This window comes from Ursus arctos, unplaced genomic scaffold, assembly GCF_023065955.2.
Source record: "Ursus arctos isolate Adak ecotype North America unplaced genomic scaffold, UrsArc2.0 scaffold_36, whole genome shotgun sequence".
In the NCBI taxonomy this organism is placed as follows: Eukaryota; Metazoa; Chordata; class Mammalia; order Carnivora; family Ursidae; genus Ursus; species Ursus arctos.
Window position 1 is genome coordinate 6,854,763 of NW_026623050.1, and position 27,294 is coordinate 6,882,056.

The 27,294-nt window shown below is 37.2% G+C and overlaps 1 protein-coding gene across 2 annotated transcripts in view; it reads left to right on the plus strand.

Moving 5' to 3' along the window:
* The window catches only part of KNL1 (kinetochore scaffold 1), a 61,995-nt gene extending 39,044 nt beyond the window's left edge, over positions 1-22,951 (plus strand). For both annotated transcript variants that reach the window (XM_044377524.3, XM_057306222.1), the window contains exons 14-26: positions 3,837-3,952; positions 5,380-5,470; positions 6,061-6,177; positions 7,626-7,713; positions 12,256-12,333; positions 12,713-12,752; positions 13,648-13,749; positions 14,183-14,283; positions 17,656-17,724; positions 18,571-18,680; positions 19,119-19,237; positions 20,378-20,500; positions 21,247-22,951. In XM_044377524.3, coding sequence (XP_044233459.2) covers positions 3,837-3,952; positions 5,380-5,470; positions 6,061-6,177; positions 7,626-7,713; positions 12,256-12,333; positions 12,713-12,752; positions 13,648-13,749; positions 14,183-14,283; positions 17,656-17,724; positions 18,571-18,680; positions 19,119-19,237; positions 20,378-20,500; positions 21,247-21,361 — 1,269 coding nt within the window. In that variant the 3' untranslated portion in view covers positions 21,362-22,951. The remainder of the gene's footprint in view (positions 1-3,836; positions 3,953-5,379; positions 5,471-6,060; positions 6,178-7,625; positions 7,714-12,255; positions 12,334-12,712; positions 12,753-13,647; positions 13,750-14,182; positions 14,284-17,655; positions 17,725-18,570; positions 18,681-19,118; positions 19,238-20,377; positions 20,501-21,246) is intronic.
* The last annotated feature ends 4,343 nt before the right edge of the window (positions 22,952-27,294 follow it).

The following is a 27,294-nucleotide window of genomic DNA, read 5'->3' on the forward strand; positions in this document are numbered from 1 at the left end:
CCCCAAGCAGAAGTACTATAATTGACACCCTTTCCCTTCTCAGTGAGGTCAAAGAACTATTGCAGGTACCCCTGCCAGGCCTGAAATACCCAAGAGCTGATTATCTATAAATTGGGTACGTAATCAAAATAGATAGGTGAAGGGAGGAGGGTGGCTTGTGTACATGGTCCTGGGCTCAGGTGCAGCAAATTAACCTAGCTATCGCATACAGCATAAGCGGATGCAGCCAATATGTAGCCACAGTACATGAGCCTGATATCCATTGACACTTGCATTCCTGATGAATCTCTGGGAGCGTGGTCCTGTGTTTCATTGGTGGTTATGAAGGTCCAGGAGGAAACCTACCCTTTTTCAACTCAAAAATTATCAACTCTTGTTTTATCCCTATATTTCCCTACCCCCCGTCCCTGTTATTTTGCAGCAAATTCCAGGCATCATCAATTTAACTGTATTTCAGTGCATATTCCTAAAAAGATGAGGAGTCATTTAAAAAATATATCCACATACAATAATCATACCTTAAAATGACTATTCAGTCAAGGGATGCCAGGGTGGCTCAGTAGGTTAAGTGTCTGCCTTTGGCTTAGGTCATAATCCCAGGGTCCTGGGATCAAGTCCCGCATCGGCCTCCTTGTTCAGCGGGGAGCCTGCTTTTCCTTCTGCTAGTGCGCTCGCTCTCCATCTGTGTCTCTCTGACAAACAAATAAAATCTTTTTTTAAAAAATGACAATTCAGTCAGTATTTATATTTCCCTGGTTGTCTTTTCTTTTCTTTTTTTCTTTTCTTTTTTTTTTTTTTAAGAGTGAGTGTGTGAGCAGGAATGGAGGGTAGAAGGAGAGAGTCTTAAGCAGGCTCCAGGCAGAGCCCAATGAAGGCCCCCATCTCATGACCCTGAGTTCACAACCTGAGCCGAAACCAAGGGTTGAACACTTACCTGACTGCACCACCCAGGAGCCCCAAGGGAGAGAGAGAATCTTAAGCAGTCTCCACGGCCAGCTCAGAGCTTGACTTCGGGCTTGATCTCGCAACCCTGAGATCATGACCTAAGCTGAAATCAACAGTTGGACGCTAACTGACTGAGCCATCCAGGTGCCCCCTCCCTGGTTGTCTTTAAGCATTATTTTCTGGTTTACTACATTGCGTTTACTAAATGAGGTAAAAATATTATAATTGGTTGGTATCTCTTAGTCATCTTCTAAATTGTAATGTCTCCTTCCATCTCTCTCTCCTTTTTTTCTTTTTAATGAAGAAACCAGGTTTTTTCTATAGAGTTTACCACAGTGTGCATTTTGCTAATTGTGCACACCCAAACATTTATTTAACCTATTCTCTGTCTCTTGTATTCTTTGTAAATTGACAGAGGCTTTATCAGATTCATGGGTTTTTTTTCAAGTTCACTTTATAGTCATACTTCCATCAGGAAATAATGTCTGGTAGTGATGCATAGGCAGCCATTAATGATCATTATCTAGATCAAGTAATTCACTAGGAGTTGTAAAGTAGTAGTTGTAACCTAATTCTATCATTTGTTGCCCAAGTATTTCTATAAAAAGAAATACTTCTTTGCAAAGCATTTGGTTCCTACATGAAAGCATTTAGCCATTTTCCCAAGGAGGCCTGATTTCTTTGAGTGAGAAAACCGTGTTTAAAAAGCAGAGTCTGGAAAAAAATAATACTAAAAAAATAAATAAAAAATAAAAGCACAGCCTGGGTTCTAGTGTTGCCGTTTCTTTTTGAGCCAGTGCACAGAGCTTTGATTTTTATTTGTAAATCTAGCCTTTAAAATACCTTTAAGAAAGAGAGTCAACTTCAGTTACAATTGCTTTTAGCACTTTTTAAAAATATTTATTATGTTAGTCACCATACAGTACATCCCTGGTTTTTGATGTAAAGTTAGATGATTCATTAGTTGTGTATAACACCTGGTGCACCATGCAATACGTGCCCTCCTTACTACCCATCACCAGCCTATCCCATTCCCCACCCCCCTCCCCTCCGAAGCCCTCAGTTTGTTTCTCAGAGTCCAAAGTCTCTCATGCTTCACTCCCCCCTCTGATTACCCCCCCTTTCTTTATCCCTTTCTTCTCCTACCGATCTTCCTAGTTCTTATGTTCCATAGATGAGAGAAACTATATGATAATTGTCTTTCTCTGCTTGACTTATTTCACTTGCATTATCTCCTCCAGTGCCGTCCATGTTGCAGCAAATGTTGAGAAATCGTTCTTTTTGATAGCTGAATAATATTCCATTGTATATATGGACCACAACTTCTTAATCCAATCATCTGTTGAAGGGCATCTCGGCTCCTTCCACAATTTAGCTATCGTGGACAGAGCTGCTATGAACATTGGGGTGCACATGGCCCTTCTCTTCACTACATCTGTATGTTTGGGGTAAATACCCAGTAGTGCAATGGCTGGATCATAGGGTAGCTCAATTTTTAACTTTTTAAGGGACCTCCACACTGTTTTCCAGAGTGGCTGTACCAACTTGCATTCCCACCAACAATGTAGGAGGGACCCCCTTTCTCCACATCCTCTCCAGCAATTGTTGTTTCCTGCCTTGTCAATTTTTGCCATTCTAACTGGCATAAGGTGGTATCTCAATGTGGTTTTGATTTGAATTTCCCTGATGGCTAATGATTTTGAACATTTTTTCATGTGTCTGTTAGCCATTTGTACGTCTTCATTGGAAAAGTGTCTGTTCATATCTTCTGCCCATTTTATGATTTGTTTTTTTGTTTCTCACATATTGAGTTTGAGAAGTTCTTTGTAGATCTTGGATACCAGTCTTTTATCTGTAGTATCATTTGCAAATATATTCTGCTATTCCGTGGGCTGCCTCTTAGTTTTTACTTTCTTAGCACATCTGCTAGAAGATGAGTTAGGGATAGAGGAAGGGGATTAAAACCTCATTCAGTTACTTCCTTTTAATTTATCAAATAAAAGTAGAGAGTGAGAAGAAGCTAGCATGTGTTAGATTATTTTATCAGGCCCTGGGCTTGTGTAACCTTAAAAAAAAAAAAACTTTTACTATAACCTTAAGTGACTGATGAATATTGTGCCCAATTTATAGATGAGGAGACCAAATCTTGGAGTGGTAAAATTATTTATTCTGTACCATACTGCCTATGAATAGTGGGCATTTGTTGTTGTGGGATTTGGTTTGGTTTTTATATGTAACATGATGTAAGAAGCTGACCTGGTTTTTCCAGTACTGCATAAAGGACATCAGAAAGTCATTGGATTTGGGGCACCTGGTTGGCTCAGTCAAAAGAGCATGTGACTCAATCTCGGGGTTGTAATTTTGAGCCCAATGTTGGGTATAGAGATTACTTAAATTCTTTAAAAAAAAAGCCTTTGGATTAGAGGTATAAAACGTTTTTTAAAATAACCAAATTTTTGCTACCTTATTTTACATATGCCAGAAAAATCTGAATTCAAACTGGGATAGAAGTGAGGATCAGGGTTAGAGAATGGGAGTAGAAAAGAATAATTTAGGAAACTGATATCTTTTTTCTTTCTTTTAACGAAAGGGTTCCTGATAAGTTTGAATTTTTAGGTATTGGTTTTCTTAACACATAGCCATTTTCAAACCACTATTCCATCACATGTGAGTGGAACATCCCCTAAACATCTGTAGGAAATGGACTTTGATGTCAGAGACTTGTATTCAAATTCCAACTAGTAGCTTACTGGGTGTATCAATTTCATAGAGTAATCAAATTTTTCTTTGTAGAACTTTAAAATAAGCACTCTGAAATTTGAAACAGTTCTTAAACATGGTTTTGTCTTCAAACTACCAGTTTTGAGGGACTGATTTTCTTTTTTTTCCAGTTTACTATAAACACACCACCTACTCCAGAAGACCTGATGTTAAGTCAGTATGTTTACCTACCCAAGATACAGATTTATAGAGAAGATTGTGAGGCTCTTCACCAAAAGATTGAAGAGTATGGAAGTTTTTATTTTTGTGTATGTTTTGTTGGGTGGGTGGATAATCTGTGTGGTAAAGTTTTAATTAGAATAACATTGGCATAGGAAAAAGGTCATGGCATTACTTGGCAGTGTGGTATGGTATGTGGAAAAGAATCAGCTTTGTAGGCAGACAGATTGAAGCTTAATCCTGGCTACAGCATGAGCTGCGTAACTATATGTAAGACATTTAACCTTCATTTCAACATCCATCAATTAGGGATAATAATATCTACTCAGCAGGTAGAAATGAGCAGTAGAAATAATGTATATAAAATATTTTCATGCCATCCACAGCAAAAAGTTATGTCCTCAATAAACAGTTATTAGGTTATGATATCATAAATTGATTGCAAAAGAACACTTTCAAAAGAAGATAATACACTTTAGAAATTTATATATAGTGCCCGTTTAAGATTTCCTTTGAGTTTATAATTTTACCATTTGCCCTTGATTTGCATATAAGAAAGTATTATGCAGATTATTGCTCAGTGCTTTGATAGATGCAGATGCTGCATACTAATTTACAGATTAGGTATATCTAAATTCCCTCAGGTAAATTAGACTTGCAACTCAAAATATATTTATATCATGCTTGTCTAGAACGAGTCAACTAAATTTGAACCATTCTAACAGAAAAGAAATAATTTTAAAATAACTATGTAGTTTTTAAACTAAAAACTTAAGATGCTGTTAAATTATAATACTACAGATTTGCCTGATTCTGGTTTTTAATTCACCAACTATATATTGAACACCTACTATGTGCCAGGCACTGTACTAAGTACTGGGGCTCATCACTGAACAAGACAGAAAAGGTTTTTTTCTCCATGTTTTTAAAAGAGTTGAGTGTCTCAAGATTTGTCTTAGAATGTTTTATTTTGAATAAAATAGGATCTCACATACAATGCCCAGTCTGTTTAGATGTGCTCTAGTGTTTGACTTTACACTTACGTTCCTGTATATAATATATTCTAACTCTGATAGAAATTTATTTCTTATTAACCAGAGACTAATATACAATTTTGCTACTTTTATAAATGCTATTATATAAAGGTGAGATAAGACTGGAAACTGAATCGGGAACTTTTACTTAAAATAATAGCTACAACTTTGCAACAATTATGCATTGATAGGCCTTAGGATTCTTTAAAAGCCATATGTTTTCATATTGGAACAAGTTGATTGAGATTGTGAGGGAAGTTTTTCTGATTCATAACATTCTTGAACTGTTCTACAAGCGTTGAAATAATCAGGCTGACCACTGTTCTTGAGTGAATTCCCCTTTTTTTAATGTAGAAAAGAACTAGGAAAAATTAAATTAAGTATTCCTGTAAATCTGAGTTGATTCATTCAAGCTGACTTCTGAACCCTGTGCTAATTAATTAACTTTTCTGTATTTTAGATTAAAGCTTTCTGCATTGAACCAGGATAAACTGTTGACTGATGTAAATAGGAACCTGTGGGAAAAAATGAGACACAGCTCTGACGAGGAGGTATTTTTATCTCATTTTCTGAATGGGAATCAGTATAGACATTTTGAACCTGTTTTTTGTGAAATAAGTAACTGTTACTTGATAATTAGTGATGAATTCTTTAACTTTTCAGGTATAATATGTTAGCAAGGTTTTTATTTAATTATACGCGAGTAATCGTTAAAATATATAATCTTTTCAAACCTGAAATGACCAATTAAATATATGAAATATATTTGAAGTTCATTTAGAATTTCCTCCTACTTGTTTCACTTAGATTGAGATGAGGAGAAGATTTACTTTAATTGGTTAAATAGCGACTCATTTTGTATGTTCTCTAATATGTTAAAAGTTTTATTAACTTGAGGCCTGTCATTTTCTTGTTTGTAATATGAATAAATGAATTAAAAGCAAGAATTACAATTAAAATCTTTGGTTCTGTCCTTAAACTACTAAATGTGATTACATTTGCAAATGAGACGTGCCCTGCCTTCGGAATCAGTCTAGGATGGGCAAAACAGCCCATAGCAGCTGAACCAGCCTTCCCCGACCATTTGCCTTTCCTAACTCATTTGTTTTAGTATGCCGTAACCTTTGATTTTCCGTTGCAGCTGAAGGTCTTTGGAATTTACCTGAACAAAATAAAATCACGTTTTACCAAGATGACTAAAGTCTTCACTCACCAAGGAAAAGTGACTCTCTACAGCAAGCTGGTACAGTCAGCTCAGGTAATTTGAAACAGCAGCATAGAAAGAAAGATCTATTAAAATTACTTTATAGAGGTTGTAGAATATGGAGAATGTTTCCTAAGGAACATGGGTCATAAAGAGGTGGGGTTTAATTTATCAAAAGTGGGAAATCTGGCATTTTGAGTAATTCTAGAATATATTTACCAATATGAGCCTATGTCTTATCTCAAATTTGTTATCTATTATACATGTTGAAATAAAACAATATAGGATTCTGATCTTCCATTGCTAAGGACTGTACTGTAGTATTGTCTTCCTCATAGTCCAGACCCGGCTGTGTATGTGTGTGCATGTTTACTTTTATTTGCTTATTTATGTTTTTAAGTAATCTCTACAGACAACGTGGGGCTCAAACCCACAACCCCGAGATTAAGAGTCGTGTATTCTACCAACTGAGCCAGCCAGGCGCCCCTGTGTGTGCATGTTTAAAGTAGCATTTCCCAAAATGATTGTACTGTGCACAAAAAAGCTTCTTTCCTTTGGCAAATAATTCTGAGAAATGTTACATGCCGTATCCCCCCTTTGGAGAAATATAATAGCTAGCATATTAAAGTCTAAAGTCAGAAATCTTTTTTTAAGTCTAAAAGGAACAGAACATACTATAATTCTGTTCAGTGTTTCCTGTATTTATTTAACCATAGAACATTTTTTTAGGAATTCATTTTTGGGGGTGCCTTGGTGGCTCAGTTGGGTAAGCATCTGCCTTGATCCCGAGGGTCTGGGATTGAGCTCCCGTCATGATCCCGAGGGTCTGGGATTGAGCTTCCGTCAGGCTCCCTGCTGAGCAGGGAGCCTGCCTCTCCCTCTCCTTCTGCCCCTCTCGCTCTCAAATAAATAAATAAATAATTTTTTTAAAAGAATTATTTTTCAGGGGGCACCTGGGTGGCTCAGTTGGTTGTCTGACTCTTGATTTCAGCTAAGTTTGCGATCTCAGGGTCATGAAATTAAGCCCCGAGTCACGTTCCACACTGGGTGTGGATTAAGATTCTCTCTCCCTCTCCCTCTGTCACTCCCCCTCCCTCCTCTAAAAATTTTTTTAAAAATAAAAATAATTCCTTTTTGGGGGGAGCACCTGGCTTGCTCAGTCAGTGTGAGACTCTTGATCTCGGAATTGTAGATTTGAGCCCCATATTGGATGTAGAGATTACTTAGAAATAAAATCTTAAAAAGTTTTTTTTTAAGTAGAATTTATTAGCATCTTATATTACATGGAAAGACTGGAATAAAGGAAAGTACAAAAAATAAGTTTATATTAATCTGTTATGTATGCTTTTTAAAAACATTTTAAGTCCAGACTTGAAGATTTGACCTTCATTTTAAGATTTGCCTGTTCATGATACAGCAGTATGTCAGCAAGTTTAACCATTTATAATGTTAAAATATTTTGTTTAGAGGTTTAACTTGACAATATAATATTGTGTGTTTAGAATGAGAGGGAGAAACTTCAGATAAGGATAGATGAGATGGACAACATACTTAAGAAGATTGAGAACAGTCTCACTGAGGTTGAAATAGGTAATGTATATTGAATACTTTTCCAAAAGAAAATTTAATTTTATGTAAATGCCTCCCTACAGTACAGATTGCTGGTATCACTTATGCCAAAGCCTTGTATTAGCAACTTGAGACATTAAATAAGAGCAAAATAAAACTCTGTAACACAATCAACAAGAGATGCCCAAGATAATAAATAAATCTCTTTGGAAAGCTCTTCATAATCTAGACCATAATCTTATTTTTTTAAATAGATGAATTTACTGTCTTCTTTGAAAATTATCTCTCCTTCAGTTTGACCTCTCATAATCCCGCATTGTTAGTATTACTGTCCTGAAACTGCTTTCTCAAAGATCACAAAATTCCACATAATCATCAAATTTGGAAGCTCTTGGTCCTTAACCATTTTGACCTCTCAGCATTTGACACTGCTGATTATTTTCTTTCTGAAACTTTCATCTCCCTGAACCTTTGTGATATGACACTACCCTGACTATATGTTTTTTTCCTGAGTATTCCCTTTGGTCCTTCTGTTGGTCTCTCTCTAACCTCTTGTGTAGACATTTAAATTTTATCATCTACTCATTTCTGTATTCTCTCCCTTAATGCTTTCATCTGCTTTAATATTTGTGTTTGTATGAATGATTCCCAAATTCAGTTAAATTCATCATTTGTTGAACACCTATTGCATAACTGATACTGTGCTTAGCATCAGAAAAAAAGATATAAACACAGATTTTGACCCTGAGTAGCTTATAATTATTCTGACTGAAGGCATCTTTAGCCTCTCTCTTGGGTTCCAAACTTAACATTTCTAGCTTCCTGCTGAACCTCTATGCAAAAATGTCATTAAGCACCTTAAACTCTGTGTGAATAAAATGGAATTTATTGTCTTCTCCCATTTCCAAAATAAAGCCTGAAAACTTGCTCTCCCTATGATTTTTTTTTTTTTAAGATTTTATTTATTTTTCGACAGAGAGAGAGAGAGAGAGAGACAGCCAACAAGAGAGGGAACACAAGCCGGGGGGGGGGGGAGGGGAGAGGAAGAAGCAGGCTCCCAGCAGAGCAGGGAGCCCAATGTGGGGCTTAGATTCCAGGACCCTGGGATCACGCCCTGAGCCGAAGGCAGACGCTTAACAACTGAGTCACCCAGGCGCCCCTCCCTATGATGTTTCTTATCTCTATTAAAGGCATCACTATTGTTATAAACTCTAAAAAGCTAAAAACTTTCTTTGTCTTTGAGTTTGTCTTATCAAGTCCTGTCATATCTACTTCTTCAGCATCTCTTGTATTGTTTCCCATTCCCGTTAAGGCTGTCATTAATTCTGACATGCTATTTCAAATTTTCTAACTAATCTATCTACACTCTTAACTTCATTCTGTCTCTTTCCTGTCCAACTGCACATTGCTGCCAGATTAAATAATTATGAAAACATTTTCATTATGTTACTTCCTTGAAAAACTTGTCTTTCCATTTATAACAAAATAAAGTCCAAACACCGGAGCTTGACATTTAACATTCTCTACAATCATTTTTTTTCTCCAGTCCTTTTTAGATCTTCCTTTCTTAAGCAATTTACTTTTATTTTTTTATTATGCATCCCAAATTCCAACCAAATCTTGTTATCTCTATGCAGTAGTGCCACTTTGTCTTTGCTAGTGCATTCTCCTGTTTTCTAGTAAAGTAGTCATCATCCTTGAGCTCCTATAACGATTTTGTTAGTCCTTATAGTAGCTATACATCTACTTGTAGTTATAGTTACTTTTGTGTAGTTTATCTCCCTAACTAAATTGTAAGCTCCATGGAAGCAAGGATCAGCTTTTATTTTTCTCCATATCCCTCAGAGTTCTTAGTACTATGCTTTGTATTGAGTAAGTGCCTAGGACATGTTTTCTGCACTGCATTGATAATGAGTATATGAATTCCATAATCTTAGATTGCCCCCTGCCCCTTTGTCATTACCTTTCTCTCTACTTCACACAGACACACAAATAGAAGCTATTAGGCCACAACTTCTAAACTTTTATTGCCAAACAAATCAAACTTTTATATATCTATATCCATTCTTTCATCCATTCTTCTTTTCCCTAAGACCAATCTTTTCACCTAAACTTTGAGTTCCATCCCGTCTGATCTTCTCAGGAATTTCATATCACTGATTTTTCCTTATCTCTTATATATTCAACCTCCCTGCCTCCTCTCTGAAGGATATATTCACCTCTCTCTTATCTTTAAAAATACCAAAACCACACTTCCCTCTCTAGGACCCACTAACAAATAGCTCTCTATTTCTTTCTCATTTCTTCATTATTCCTTGTGCAAATACACTGAGTACCTACTATGTGCCATGTACAGTGCTCAGTGCTAAGAATACTATGGTGATAAAAAACAAAAACTTAGGGATGCCTGGGTGATGCAGTTGGTTAAGAGTCCGACTCTTGGTTTAGGATCAGGTCTTGATCTCACAACCCTGAGATCTACACTGGGCTCCAGCTCAGCGTGTAGTCTGCTTAGGTTTCTCTCTCCCTCTCCCCCACTCTCCTGCTTATGTGCATGCTCACTTGCGCACAGGCACTTTCTCTCTCTCTAATAAATAAATAAATCTTTTTTTTTTAAAGATTTTATTTATTTATTTGACAGAGATAGAGACAGCCAGCGAGAGAGGGAACACAAGCAGGGGGAGTGGGAGAGGAAGAAGCAGGCTCATAGCGGAGGAGCCTGATGTGGGGCTCGATCCCAGAACGCCGGGATCACACCCTGAGCCGAAGGTAGATGCTTAACGACTGAGCCACCCAGGTGCCCCAATAAATAAATAAATCTTAAAAAAAAAAACAGCAAACCCAAAAACTTTTATGGCTTTGTGGAGCTTCTCATCTAGAAAAGGATATGAGAATTAAACACATAGGGAGCGCCTGGGTGGCTCAGTCGGTTAAATGGCTGCCTTCAGCTCAAGTCATGATCCCAGGGTCCTGGGATGGAGCCCCTCCTCAGGCTCCCTGCTCTGCAGGAAATCTGCTTCTCTTTTTCCCTCTGTCCCTTCCCCCGACTCATGCTTTCTCTTTCTCTCTCTCTCTCAAATAAATAAATCTTGTGGGGCGCCTGGGTGGCTCAGTCGTTAAACGTCTGCCTTCCGCTCAGGGCGTGATCCCAGCGTTCTGGGATCAAGCCCTGCATCAGGCTCCTCCGCTGGGAGCCTGCTTCTTCCTCTCCCACTCCCCTGCTTGTGTTCCCTCTCTCACTGGCTGTCTCTCTCTTTCTGTCAAATAAATAAATAAATAAAATCTTTTAAAAAAAGAATTAAATAGTTTTATGGTAAGTGGTTACATGGTAAGTGCTTACAAAAGAGAGGTTACATGGTACTGAAATAGGTCCTGAAATAGAAATCTAACCTAGTCCGGTCAGGAGAGGCTTCCCTCGAAGGAGGTGGCATTTAAGCTAAGATCGAAGAATGAGGAAGAGTTAAAGTGAGGAGGGGAGAGTGGACTATTGAATATGAATACACATGCAGAAGCTCTTATGGGAAAGAATATACCAAGTACAAGGGTCTGAAATAAGGCCAATGTGGCTAGAATAGAGACAGCTTAAGAGAGAACATGATTTGAGATAAAGCTGGAGATGTCAGCTTTAGGGGCTGGCCAAGGAAGGCCTCTTAAGGAGTTTTGACTTATAAAATAATTTTATATAAAGAACTAAGGAGAAAATAGAAAATATTTTTAAGAATTAAAAAGAATAGGGACGCCTGGATGGCTCAATCAGTTAAGCTTCTGCCTTCAGCTCAGGTCATGATCGCAGGGTCCTGCTTAGCAGGCAGCCTGGTTCTCCCTCTACCTGCTGCTCCCCCTGCTTGTGTTCTTTCTCTCTCTCTCTGACAAATAAATAAAATCTTAAAAAGAAAAAATGAAGAAGAAGAAGAATTATTAAAAAGAACAGGAATGCCAGGGTGGCTCAGTCAGTTAAGCATTTGCCTTCAGCTCCAGTCATGATCCCAGGGTCCTGCTTAGCAGGCAGCCTGCTTCTCCCTCTTCCTCTGCTGGTCCCCCTGCTTGTGTGTGCTCTCTCTCTCTCTCTCTCTTTCTCTCTGTCAATAAATAAAATCTTTAAAAAAAATTATGTTTTTGAGGTAAAAATCTAAACTTGGTTTGGATGTGAGAAGGGAAAGGGATTTTAAGGATAAGGTTTCAAGGTTTCAAAAACAAATTAAAATTTTAAAATGTGCATGCATGCATTTGTATATGTGTATCTGGTCTTGCTTCTTGTCCATGGGATTGCCTAACAATAACTTTGATGTATGCAAATTATATATAAACAATTTACACCTCAAAGTGGCCCCTGAGAAGTTGCTGTTGGAGATCATTGCCATATGGCTCAAAGTTCACTTGTCTGCCACTAGAAGCAAGTCTTTGTATGAAATTATAATTATAGCTCATTGCTTTATTGGTGAGGAAAATGGGGAATGATGAGTGTTTGTGAAATATTGTTAACACTTCATTTTGGGACCATCTTTTTTTTCTCATCTCTGGTTATTTTTGACTGAGTTATTCTAATGCACATCGCCTACTTAGAAACTAAGAATTTGGAGGATGAAGAGAAAGACAGTCCTTTGGAAGAATGGGATTCTGAAATGAGAGCTGCAGAGAAAGGTAACTGAAGGGGCTCCTGCGTGACTCAGTTGTTTGAACATCTGACTCTCGATTTCTGCTCAGGTGTTGATTTCAGTGTCATAAGATCAAGCCCTGCATTAGGCTCTGCGCTAAGTGTGGAGTGTGCTTGTCCCTCTCCCTCTGCTCCTCTCTTTGTCTCTCTTTCTCTCTCTCAAATAAATAAATAAATAAATAAATAAAATCTTTAAAAAAGAAAAGAAAGGTAACTGAATTAAGGAGATAAATGGGGGAAAAACAATGTATTCTTTGTTTAGGTGAGATTAAGTGGTACAGAATTTTCAGTAGAATAGATGATTTTTGTAGCAATGTGTCTGTTCTGATAAATTTGTTTTGTTTTGTTTTGTTTTTCTTTCCAAAGAACTGGAACAGCTGAAAACTGAAGAAGAAGAGCTCCAAAGGTCAGCCTTCATTTGGAGTGTTAGAAAATAGGCTAAACTTTACAAGACTAAATGACTTCCTACCTCCAAAAACTGGAGGAGAGTGGACACATGAGTATTGACTTAAGACCGACTCAGGGCTTCTGCTCCACCTTGAACTTGACCTATCTAAGTTGACAACATTTACTAAGCACTTACTGTTTACAGGGCATTAATCCAAGGTAGTATTTCTCAAGCTTGAATAATATCAGGATCCTTTTGAAGAAAATAAACCTAGCATTAAGCTGTTTTTATATTGTACTTTTATATTACATTTAAGTAAGTATAAAATGAGGTATATTTTTCTTATTGTCATGGATCTTATTTAACTGTAAGACTAAAATGAATCAAATACAAATGACAAATCAAGTAAAATTCCAACTGACAACATTAATTTGACAGGTGATAATGTTTGGCTAAAATTAAATTGATGCTAGCAAAATGACTAACAAGGCATAAGTTCTGTTTAGCACTAATAAACTAAACAAAACCAAACACAGGCATCAAGATTATGGCATGTCTCCGTTTTAAGGTGGGCATTCGTATGATCTACATTATGTTTATATTTTATCTTCAAAACAAAAAAGTAAATTTTAATAATCTTAGAGAATATGCAAACCTTCAAGGATACCTTCGTGGATCCTAATTTTGAGAACCATTGATTTAAGCCTTTCCTAATTAGACTCACATTTCTAGATTAATGCTTATCAAAAAAAGAAAGAAGGAAAGATACCTAAGAAAACAAAAATGGATGCCGTTCACTTCAGTGGGGAGCTATCTAGCCTGTGACTTCTTGTCATAAACCTTTATTTTAATGGAGTCCAAATTGTCTGACAACCCAGCCTTATCTTGCTGTAATACCTACTTCGATTTGCAGAAATCTTTTAGAACTGGAAGTACAGAAAGAACAGACCCTTGCTCAAATAGACTTTGTACAAAAACAAACAGATAAAATTGAAGAGCTACTGGATCAGTTGAGGTAAGGAAAAGTAGGTGTCATAAAAGTTTGTGTTTTATCCCGTGCCTTTGTAGTTGTCTAAACCTGTCACAGCAGTTGACATGTGTTTGTAATGTGGATCACTGTTTTAAGCTATAGTACAATATATTCTCAAAAAGAGTTAATGTACCCAACATCAAGCTGAAGGTATACAGGTGGGAAAGCTATGAAATTATAATTTTAAAATATCTGTTGCCTAAACTTGGGTTTTCTCTGATATACAATTCAAAATTGAGTTAATTCTTCTTTCAAAAGCATGTTTGTACATTCACAGTATTTAAATCAAAATATTGATTGTCCCCTAAGCCAGTAGAAAAACTTCAGCTGTTGCTGGTACTGTTTGCGTGGTATCAGAAGTTAACTCTCTTCTTTTACCTCAGAAAAAAATTCTTGGTCTCTCTTTCTTTCTCTCCAGCTTATCTGAGTGGGAAGTCATAGAGTGGAGTGATGATCAAGCTATATTCACCTTTCTTTATGACACAATAGAACTTACCATCACCTTTGGAGAGACAGTAGGTGAGTAGCAAAAGTAAGATAATTCTTCAACAGGAAAATGCATGGCTGAACTCACTAAAGAGTCCATTCTTTATTTTAATACAATAATAACTATTGACATAATGAAAGCACTGCTGAAAATCTTAGAAGAGGTGATCACTTAAATTTGTGATAATTGAATTTTATTTTATTAGATAAAGAATAAAATAAAAATTCAACTAGTGAAAGTTGACCTTTGTTGAGTTACATTAAATGATAGAAATTTTACATTTCCAAATAATGGATCAACATGCTATTTGCATCATAGAAATTTTACATTTCCAAATAATGGATCAACATGCTATTTGCATCTGTTTTCTCTGAGTTCTTTTTCTCCATCTCTGTTTTGTGATAGAGGATTTACTCTAATGACTGATGACTCTTAACTTTTTTGTGTGCTTAAGTTACCCTGAAAAGTTAGTTGCAAGTTCTGTGTGTATTGGTAGGCTTATCAAAGTAGGTAGAATCACTATATGGTGACTGGACTGAGCTCTAGCTGTTTTGTTGAGAGTCTCCTGTCAGTGTCTTTAGGTCTTTTCTCTGAAATAGTTTCAATACGGCCAACCAAACTTCACAGTCTCCCAGCCTCCACACACGATTCTCCTTAAAAGTTCCTTTTCTCAAAGAATACTATCGAGGCACTTGGGTGGCTCAGTCGGTTGAGCGTCTGACTCTTGGTTTCGGCTCACATCATAATCTCAGGGTCCTGGGATGGGGCTCAGCACTCAACACACAGTCTGTTTGTCCCTCTCCTCCTTCTCCTGCTCATGCTCTCTCTCTCTCTCCCAAATAAATAAATGTATAAAATCTTTTAAAAATAATAATAATACCATCAATTTCAGTCCAGGTCCAAAATTAAAACTTAGGGATTAGGGGTGTCTGGCTAACTCAGTCAGTAGAGCATGGAACTCTTGATCTCAGTGTCATGAGTTTAAGCCCCACATTGGACATGGAGCCTACTTTAAAATAAATAAATAAACAAAAAATAGAACTTAGGAATCACTCTGTACCTCTTTATCCTTTATCAGGCACATCTAATCATCAATAAGACTTAGAGATTTTAATTTCTTAATACTGACCCACATTTCTCTGTTTCCTGTCAATAATCTCTAACCAAATGGCTACGATAACATTACACTTGGCCTTTCTGAATCCTCTCCTTTTCCTCTCCAATTCATCTTCCTCCCCATAGCTATGGTGATTGTTGGAAATCTGATCATGAACCTAATATTCTTAGACGAATGATCAAAGTATTTGTTATGGCCTATAACATCTTGCATGCATTGAATTTTTCCTCCTTTTCCTGCCTCATCTTAAACTATTCTCTGCACTTTGGCACATGGATTTCTTTCATTCCCCCGCCCCTTTTTTTAAAGTAGGCTCTATACCCAACGTGGGGCCTGAACTCATGACCCTGAGATTAAGAGTTGCATGCTTTTCCAGCTGAGCCACCTAGGTGCTCCTCTTTCATTTCCTTAAAAGATCCTGGTCTTTTCGTGCACAATCATGTTCCGTCCTACCTCAGGACCTTCATAATGATGTTTTTTATGCCTGGAAGCCCTTTCCCTTATTTTTGTCCATTTGGACTGTTATAACAAACATGCCATCAACTGGGTAGTTACTGAACAACTGAAATTTATTTCTTATTTTTCTGGAAGCTGGAAGTCCAAGATCAGGGTGCCGGCATGGTCAGGTGAAAGCCCTTCTCCAGGTTGCAGACTTCTCATTGTATCCTTACGTGCTGGAAGGCCAAGCTAACTGTTTAAGGTCTCTATTATAAGAGCATTAATCTCCTTCATGAGGGTGCCATCCTCATGACCTAGTAAATGGTTTGCAAAGGTCCGTCTCCTAATACCATCACAGGGGCATTAGGATTTCAATATATAAATTTGCTGGGGGACACAAACATTCAGACCATAGTACCCCCTTTTCACTAAATAAATTTCCGTTAGTAATCCTCAAGAGCTCAGCTCAGTTACCACTTTTGCAGGAAAGTTTTCCCTGATTCTCCTTTTACCCACTCCCTCTGCTATTTGCCCTCCTAGTGTATATGTTCTTATTGCTTCCTGCAGTTTTCCTTAATAGTTTGTCACTGATTGTAGTTTTTGGTGTTTATTTATGTAATTATCTGTATATCCCCCTGAGCTATAAGCTTTTTGAGAATATAAATTGATTGTGTCTGTTTTGTCTCACTATCGTATCTCCAGTGCCTAATACATAGAAAATATTCAACAAAGTGAAAAAAATCCAAATTTGAGAGACAGGAGATAACTCGAGAATTTGGAAGAGGAAGCAGCTCTCCTGGCTACTCATTACTGTAATGCTAAGAGCATAAATCATTTTCACTGTGTTTGTAAAAAGATAGTAGGTATGAAGAGATCATAGTCATTTTTTAATATCATGCCTGAAAATAGTGTCTTTGCACAAAAGTTTTCAAGGAAGAGGCCTTGACAAATTTATAATAAATGTACTACACTTTAAATTTCCTTCAAAGACTTGCCACTAAATGTAGGTCAGCGGTCTCAGGGAGAGCCTTTACCATATACAAAGAATAATATGATTCAAGGATACACCTTTAGGGGCACCTGGGTGGCTCAGTCAGTTAGGCGTCTGCCTTTGGCTCAGATTGTGGTCTCGGAGTCCTGGGATTGAGCCCCACATCGGGGCTCCCTGTTCAGCGGGGATCCTGCTTCTCCCTCTCTCTGTGCCCCTCCTCCCACTCATGCATGCACGCTCTCTCACTCTCAAATAAATAAAATCTTAAAAAAAAAAGGACACATCGGGGTGCCTGGGTGGCTCAGTCGTTAAGCGTCTGCCTTCGGCTCAGGGCATGATCCTGGCGTTCTGGGATCGAGCCCCACATCAGGCTCCTCTGCTGGGAGCCTGCTTCTTCCTCTCCCACTTCCCCTGCCTGTGTTCCCTTTCTCGCTGCCTGTCTCTCTCTCTCTGTCAAATAAATAAATAAATAAAATCTAAAAAAAAAGAAAAAAAGACACGTCTTTAACTTTTAACTGACTATATTAAAAAAAACCCCTGCTAACCAGAAAGAGTAGGATTCTAAAGTACTGAGTTGTATGTGGTTTAAAATCAGATAATAAAAAGAAGTAATGGGGTGCCTGAGTGGCTCAGTCAGTTAAGCATCACACTCAATTTCAGCTCATGAAATGAAATCGAGCCCTGTGTGGGGCTTTGCACTCAGCATGGAGTCTACTTGTCCCTTTGTCCCTCTCCCTCCACTCTTCCCCCCCCACCACCACTTGCATGGGTGCACTCTCTCTCAAATAAATAAATAGTAAAAAATATATATATATACATATATATATATATAACTACTCTTATTCCGGTTCTTCCTAGTTGGTCTCCCTTTCCTGAACAAGGCTTATAGGAAGATTGTTGACCTGAATTTTCAATCTCTGTTAGATGGTAAGTCCAAACACTTATCCACTAAAAATTTGTTGAATATTTACAAGTATAATTTGCTCCTTGAGAACTCTTTCATATACGAAGATAAATATAAACAATAATAATAGTAAATTTGTCCTTAGAAATGTGTATTAGACATAAAATTGCTTGGTTAATGTTCTAAATATTGGGTAGGGTTTAAAAGAAGTTATTTTTTTAATTACTAGATTTTAAGCAATGATTAATAATAGCTAGATCCATAATTCAAAAATTACCATTCTGAGTACTCATACTATATCAGGCATTTGTATTACTTACATCAACACTTTGAGGTAAGTGTTCCTTGTTTTACAAATTAGGGAACTATAGCTCAAAAGAAGTAAGTGTGCTTAGGATCCCTCAGGTTGTAAGGAAAGGCAGTATTTAAACTCGTTTAGGTTATATTTAAACTCATGCTTCTAACCAAGTTCTATTCCGTGTATGATAATGGCTTGAGTTTTTATAAGAATGTCTATGTTTGGGGCGCCTGGGTGGCTCAGTCAGTTAAGCGTCTGCCTTCGGCTCAGGTCATGATCTCAGGGTCCTGGGATCGAGCCCTATATCGGGCTTCCTGCTCAGTAAGGAGTCTGCTTCTCCCTCTCCCTCTGCCCCCAACTCATTCTCTCTCTCAAATAAATAAAATCTTAAAAAAAAAAAAAAAAAAAGAATGTGTATGTTTGCTATATATATATGTTGATTTATGTGCTTGAAAATAAAATGGAGAGAATACTTAGACACCTCGTAGTTTGAAGGTATTTCTAGCTTATGTATAGGAGATATTTGAAAATAAGTAATACCCTGTTTTGATTTTTTTTTTTCCTTCCTCAGAGGATAAAGCTCCTCCTTCCTCCCTTTTAGTTCATAAGCTTATTTTTCAATACATTGAGGAACAGGAATCCTGGAAGAAGAAATGTACAACACAGCATCAAGTACCCAAGGTAAATCCAACTGAAGTATTTTGAAGGAAAATTACATTATCTGTCCCAAAAAGCGAACTGAAATGTCATATATTTAATATTAGATCCTGAAACTATAAATTTTTAAATTGTTTAACTTCAAGGGATTCTTTATAAAAGAGCCACTAAAGGGGCGCCTGGGTGGCACAGCGGTTGGGCGTCTGCCTTCGGCTCAGGGCATGATCCCGGCGTTATGGGATCGAGCCCCACATCAGGCTCCTCCACTATGAGCCTGCTTCTTCCTCTCCCACTCCCCCTGCTTGTGTTCCCTCTCTCGCTGGCTGTCTCTCTCTCTGTCGAATGAATAAATAAATAAATAAATAAATAATCTTAAAAAAAAAATATATATATATATATATATATAAAAGAGCCACTAAAAACTGAAATGTTTTCATAATTTCTTCCCCCAATTTTCCCCAGATGCTTCAAGAAATCTCACTGGTAGTGAGCCGTTGTAGACTCCTTGGAGAGGAAATTGAGTTTTTAAAGAGATGGGGACCAAATTATAACCTAATGAACATAGATGTGACTAATACTGAGTAAGTATATTATTTCCCCGGGGCTGCCATAACAAAGTACCACAAACTCAGTAGCTTAAGACAATAGCAACTTATTGTTTCACAGTTCTGGAGGCTAGAAGTCTGAGATCAAGATGTTAGCAAGGAAGGTTGGTTCTTTCTGAGGGGCTGTGAAAGAGAATCTGTTCCATGCCTGTCTCCTAACTTCTAGTGATTTGCTGGAGGTCATTGGCATACCTTGGCTTATAAATATATAATCCTAGTATCTGCTTTTATCTTCACATGATGTGCTTCCTGTGTGCATGGTTGTGTCTAAATGTCCCCTTTTTATAAGGACACCAATCATTTTGGGTTAGGGGACCATCTCACTCCAGTAGGACCTCATCTTAACTAATTAAATCTGCAATTACCTTATTTCCAAAATAAGGTCACATTCTGAGATACTGGAGGCGAGGGCTTCAACATATGGATGGCAGGAGGGGACATAGTTCAACCCATGACAGTAAATAATTCGTCAAAAATTTATTAAGATGGGGGGCGCCTGGGTGGCACAGCAGTTAAGCATCTGCCTTCAGCTCAGGGCGTGATCCCGGCGTTGTGGGATCGAGCCCCACATCGGGCTCCTCCGCTATGAGCCTGCTTCTTCCTCTCCCACTCCCCCTGCTTGTGATCCCTCTCTCGCTGGCTGTCTCTATCTCTGTCAAATAAATAAATAAAATCTTTAAAAAAAGAAATTTATTAAGATGGGGGCGCCTGGGTGGCTCAGTCGTTAAGCGTCTGCCTTCAGCTCAGGTCATGATCCCAGGGTCCTGGGATCGAGCCCCACATCAGGCTCCCTGCTCAGCGGGAGGCCTGCTCCCTCTCCCTCTGCTTGTGTTTCCTCTCTCGCTGTGTCTCTCTCTGTCAAATAAATAAAGTCTTTTAAAAAAAATATTTAAAAAATTTATTAAGATGACTTATTTTAATGAGTTTTATGACTAACAATGAAAGTGATACTACTACTAATAATACTTTGTTCCAGATTTTTTACCGACTGTCCATTTGATAAGGACAAGGAAATAATGTATCACCTAGGTTTCACATGTGAGTGTAAAAGGAAAATGTATTTGTTTCATTCTGTTTTTGTTTTGTATTTTTAATTGAGGATCTTGTCTTTTATAGATTGAGGCTTTTATTCTCCAGCTCTACAGCATTTGCAAAATTTGAGATGACCTTGCCTCTCTCAGTCCATTTTCCAACTGTCCCATTACCTTTCTCCATTCAAAATCACCTTGGAAACATTGGGTAAGTAAAGGGCCAGCAGGATAGGGCTCCTAACTACATTTTTACCTATGTTATATAATTTGAAAGATCTCTCAAAGTGGTCAGAAATAATGGATATACCATTATTGGATATACCAGTAATGGATAATCCATAGTGAGTGCCAAATATCACTTCTTTCTGACATCATTTTGAAAAATGTGTTCTTTTAAAGTCAGTGACCTTCATTTCTAGCTCCAGGGGATGCTGGAGACCATTGGTCTATTCTTTTATACCTGCTCTACTTTTTGAATACTCTTGCCTAAACAGGAACCAAGAAGGAAAAAAATGGGTATAAGCTTAGCCCAGATCATATATAAACAATTTTTATGGCCTTAAAAACAGAATAATCACTTATCACTTAATAATCACTTAAAAAGCTGTGCAGTCATAATGCTTTTCTCAATTATTTCATTCCTACTATTTATTTTGTGACTTTTTAGACACACTGCTAACAGTTTGTAAGATGGCAAGTTTAGAATGCACCCATCTCAAATCCATCAGCAAACACCAACAGTTTAGATTTTTAGCTAAGTCAAGATATCTCACAGTTCATGAAGAATTGTTCTTAGGCCTTGTTTTTGGAATCTTAGTTCCAATTGGGCAGGCTATTTCTAGAAATGCCTATTTGTGCTTCCTAAGAGACTCAAAGACCATCCCCAAAAACATGAATTACAATGAAATGGAGATAAGTTTCCAGAAAAATTAATGAACCTTTTGTTCTTTGCAGCCAAGATGAAATCACTGCAATTCTAGCTAAAGTGCCACTGGAGGACAACTACCTAAAGAATGTAGTCAAGCAAATTTACCAAGATCTGCTTCAGGACTGTCATTTCTACCACTAGACGCATGGACTATAGCTGTAACAGCCAAGCACAGTGCACTTCATAATGACATTATGTCAGTGTATCCATTGCTGTTTAATCTTTGTCTTTAGGTCATCGAAAGTAGCCTAGTAAAATTCGTTCTGATGACGTTATAGTTAATTTGTATGGTTAGTTTTTAAATCTCTGCAGTCAGGAATGATGGATGGCCTCAAATAGCATGTTATCAACCTGCTCATCTTTTTACAAAAGGTTTAAATAGTAGAACACTTAGGGAAAATTTCTTCTAATTAAAGTTGTGCTCTCTGACATAGGACAAGCCCTGAGAAGTAACTTAAGTATAAGAGGAGCTGTCACCACTGACAAAAACATTAGCCATTTGCTCATATATAGAACTATGATTTTTAAGTTGCCTGACTTCTGCCTAGCAGGTATTTCTGGAATAGAAATATATCTGTCTACAAACTATTCATCCTTTTTTCCCTCCATTGCAAAAATGTTAAGAAAAAGCAGTAGCGCTCAGCTTTTCAAATGGTTGCCATCTTTTTTGAGGGCCTTGCCTTCTTTTATTATATAATGTCTATTAATATTTTCTTAAGTATAATTTTGTAGAGAAAGTTAATTAATTTTGGCCCCATACGTATATGTAAATACATTAATTTTTTGTGTGTTTGTGATGTAGTAAGGAGATATATATATATAGAAATACATAGAGCTGTATAGAGATACTCTTCTGTCTGGGCAGTTTCCATCTTTCTGAAGGATGCTTTACAGCAAGATTCTCGGTCTCTTTCTATTAAATAATTGTACAAACAATTTATCACATTAAAAACCACCAGTTTTGTCAAGTTCCAGCAGTAGTAATGAATTTAATGTGAGTTTTGGTTTCTGAAGCCACAACCTTCTCATACACAAAAACAAGCATATCCATTGATACTGAATGATCAGTATTATCTGTGAGATAAAGAAATATGAGAAAACTTTTACCCAGACTTTAGTCAAATCCTAATCATGATTTTTGTTTCTATTTAATTCTAAACTAGAGTATATTTGCATTTTTAAACTAATTCATCTTAAAATTTTGCTTTATACTTTAGGATCAGGTTAAAGTCCTATGGGTCCAATGAATATTATCTTTGCTCTTGAATTGGCTTTTACTTCTGAGCTATTGGTCAAAAAGATCACATGGTCTTTTAACCTTCAAAAGTCAACATAAAACTTTATTTTTCATAAAAATCAAGATGTAGATGTTCTTTATTTCCGTGAACTCCTTGAAAAACGTAAAGTCACCAATATGGTCTGTTTTCCATGAAACTTAAATTAGTTTTCTTACTGGAGTTGTTTTATTTCTTTTCTGTAAACCTGAAAAGTAGAGGTTTTGTTTTATCCATTTTGGAAACCTGGAATGGACCAACTCTAAGAATGGTTTGGCTTATAATTATGATCTCTGCCTCCTGGGTTTAGATACATAATTGTAATATTTACTTAATTATTTGCATTTGTGTTTGTTCAAAGGATTGGCTATTTTTATAAAAATTTTTTGGAAGTTGTTCCTTCACTGATTAGAAGCAGATTGGTTTTTGCACTATTAAAAAAGTTTATTATGTGAAATCTTTTTAAGCAGTGTCTCTTTATGAAGTGAAGAGGGTTTTGGGGGGCTTTTTTTTTTTTTTTTATCATGTATTCAATAGACCTTTGAAGATATACCAAAGGAAGCTCCTTCCAGAAACACCCACTTATTCAAAAACTGAGATAAGACTGAAATATGTCAGGATCTGAGTATAAGAACCAGATACAAACCATAGTTATCCTTATATCTATGTCTTTGAAAGACAGTAAAAGAAAACTATATGAAGTTTGGCAGGAAACTATCATTTCTATGAGCTAATGGAGTGGTTCTCAAAGTATAGTCCCTGGACTAGTAGTGTCAGCTTCGCCCCAGACCTGCTGAATCAGAAACACTAGGGTTGGGGACCAGTATTCTGCGTTGTGTTTATTTTTTTTAACTTCCTTTTTTTCAAAACAACTTCACTGAAATATAATTGGCATCATACAATTCACCTTTTAAAGTGCACAGTTGGGATGCCTGGGTGGTTCAGTTCGTTAAGTGTCTGCCTTTGGTTCAGGTACTTATCCCAGGGTCCTGGGATCGAGTCCCGAGTTGGGCTCCTTGCTCAGTGGGGAGCCTGCTTCTCCCTCTCTCTGCCTGCTGCTCCCTCTGCTTGTGCTCTCTCTCTCTGTCAAATAAATAAAATCTTTAAAAAAATAAAATTAAGAAAAGATGTGATATATACAAAGGAACACCACTGAGCCATTAAAAAAAAAAGGAATCTTGCCATTTGCAATGACATGGATGGAACTAGAGAGTATTATGCTAAGTGAAATAAGTCAATCAGAGAAAGATAATTATATGATCTCATGTGGAATTTAAGAAACAAAACAGGATCATAGGGGAAGAGAGGAAAAAATAAAATGACGAAATCAGAGAGGGAGATAAACCATAAGAGACTCTTAATCATAGGAAACAAACTGAAGGTTGCTGGGGGGAGGGGGACTAGGGAATGGGGTTAGTGGGTGATGGACATTAAGGAGGTCACATGATGTAATGAGCCCTGGGTATTATATAAGACTGATGAATCACTGACCTCTACCTCTGAAGCCAATATATGTTAATTAATTGAATTTGAATGTTAAAAATTTTTTAAAAACTGATAGTTGTGTGCCAAATTTCCCCTAATGTGTGATTTTACTTGACTTTATTATAGATTTTGGCATTTAAAATTTTAAAGATATTTAGGTAAATGTCCTCCCCTCCCTTCCCCTCCCCTCCCCTCTCCTCTCCTTTCCTCTCCTTTCCTCTCCTTTCCTTTGACTTTATCCATTTATTTGACAGAAAGAGAGAGAGCCAGATACAGAGAGAAGGAACACAAGCAGGGGGAGTGAGAGAGGGAGAAGCAGGCTTCCTGCTGAGCAGGGAGCCCTACGCGGGGCTCACAACAACTGAGCCACCCAGACACCCCATATCAATATTTTCTTTTATGGCTTTTGAATTTGTGTTATATTTAGATTCTCCCCACTGTAAGATCTGTGGTTTCTCTTCAAACTTTTATGGTTTAATACTTTACATTTATATCTTTGAACCAAGTGGATATTTATCCTAACATTTAGTTCAAGGATCCAAATTACTTTTTTTTCCAGATGGCTATGTGGCTATCCCAGCACCATTTAACAGGCAATTTCCCCCCACTGATTTGTAATGACTTTTTTATCATATGTTAGATTTCTCCATGTATTTGTATCTCAGTGCAGTAGGCAGAGTAGTAGCCACCCCCCCCCCCAACACCAAGATGTCCATATCCTGAAACCTGTGAATGTCACCTTACATGGCAATAGGGGTTCTACAGAGCTATTGAAGGATCTTGACATGGGGAGACTATCTTGGATTAGCTGGGTAGGCCCAATGTAATCACAAGGGTTTTTATAAGAGGAAGGCAGGATATCAGAGTCAGAGAAGGAGATGTGATAATGGAAACAGGTCAGAGTGATTGTTGACTTTGAAGAGGGGGTAAGGGACCTTGAGCCAAAGAATGTAGATGCCTCTAGAGACTGGAAAAGACAAGGAAACAGATTTTTCTTGTAAGACCTCCAGAAGAGACACAATTCTGCCAACACCTCGCTTTTAGCCCAGTGAAACCCCTTAGGAATTCTGAGCTCCAGAACTGTAAGTTACACATTTTTGTTATCTTAAACCACTACATTTGTGGTAATTTGTTACAGCAGCAATAGGAAACTAAGACACTGATATAACTATTCTATTGACCTATCTTATCATACAAGTCCTCTGTAATTATTATAGGGTTTTTTTATTTTGTTTTGGGTTTTTTGTTTTGTTTTGAGAGAGAGAGCAGGGGAGGGGCAAAAGGAGAGGAAGAGAGAATCTTAAGCAGGCTCCACACTCAGCGCAGAGTCCGACACAGAGCTCCATCTCACAACCCTGAGATCATGACCTGAGCCGAGGTCAAGAGTCGGATGCTTAACCAACTGAGCCACCCAGGCAGCCCTGTAATTATTATAGTTTTATAATATGTTTTAATATCTGGTCAGTTCAGGCCCTTTTATTTCAGGGTTTTCCTAGCTCTTCTAGCTTTTATATCATATAGAGGTAAAAACTAGCTTGTTTTGTTCCCCAAAAACTCTAAGGTAATTTTTACTGAGATCATGTTATATTAAATTTAAAGAACAATTCATGGACAACTGGTATCTTTAAGATATTGTGTCTTCCAATAGTATGCTTTCCTGTTTTGTGTCTGTCATTAATATCTTAAAATTTCCTTTATAAAGGATGTGCACTTTTCTTGTTAGACTTATTCCGAGGCATTTTATATTGTTACTATTTTTGAATTATCATAATAAAGACGAGATAAATTCAAACCAAAAATTCAAATAATATACAAAAGAATACAGATGGAGGCAAAGTCATCCAAAATCTTACTAGTGAACATCCCTCCTACATAGTAGGTACCCTTAGCCACAAAGAAAGGCAATGGCTATTGGATAGGCAACCAATGGTGATTGCCATGAATCACACTGGGATTTCTACTGGGAATTTGTTGATGTTGAATTTTCAACATCGTAATTTTGAGCCTTCTCCTCTGGGAAGATGGTTTTAGAAATTTTTCCATAGTGGTCCTGAACATTTCTAAAAGTTTATTCCTAGACACTTACGGTTTTTGTTACTACTGTGAACAGGTTCTTTTTCTATTACGTTGTCTAATTAGTTATTAACACTTAATAATGTGCTGATCTTTTTATATTTCATAATTGGTTACACTAATGTACTTTCTTATTGTCCCTTAAACTATCCAGGTATATAATCATATCTGTAAATCTTTCCTAACATTTACACGTTTTATTATCTTTAATTATTACACCCAGTGACACTTCCTGAACAACAGTAAATAATAGTGGCAGTAAACAAATTTGTTTCTTTTTTATTTCAGTAATCTCTACACCCAACATGGGGCTCAAACTCACAACCCCGAGAATAAGAGTCACATGCTCCTACTGAGCCAGCCAGCAGCCTCAGTTCTTGGTTTCAATGAAAGTATTTCTAACATTTCACCAGTAAGCAGACAATGGCAGCTTGTTTGGAATATCTATGTTTTTTTCTTGATCATGCTAAGGAAACATCTAATTCCTTTTAATGAGGAATTTATGCTGAATTTTATTGAATGCTTTTTCAAAATGATGAAATTAACCATATGGGTTTTCTCCTTGACCTATTAATATGGTCAATTATAATAGATTTCCCAATACTGGATCATCCTTGTACTACTCAATTGGATCACTTGGACATGACAGTGGGTTTCCCTTTCTGGATTTCCCTTACTATGCTCCAGGCTGACTATGCCAGGAGATTATATCCTTGAGACAAAAGATTAGGTTTCTCATGATTAAGTTTTGGTTTTACTAGATGTTACCTCTATAAGATTTCAGATAGGTCACTGGACTGTAATCTAGGATATATCCAAAACTTTTCAATTACACACTTAAAAATATTCATACGGATTGCTAGCAAGAACTCTAGTTTGTCCTATATCCAAGGGTTTAGTGGGTTGTCTTGGAAGAAAGGAACAGAAAACTACTCGAACTGGTTTAAGCAGAAGAAATGGAAGGAAGATTTATTTGAATGTAGGAGTATCTCATAGATCTCAAAAACAGTAAGTGCTGCTGGGCTCCTGAGAAATTGGAAAGATTTGGAAAACAGATTTCTTTCCTTTCTGTCTCATTCTCTCCCACTTTCTTGGTCTCTCAATTTCTTAATCTTTCTACAGATGGGGTTTCTCTGGTTTGACAACCACACAGCCACCGGAATTTCATTTTAATGAAAGATCAAAGTCACATGTGATTTCATTCAGCCAAGAGGGGCTGTGGGTTTGCAGATGCTCTAAGGA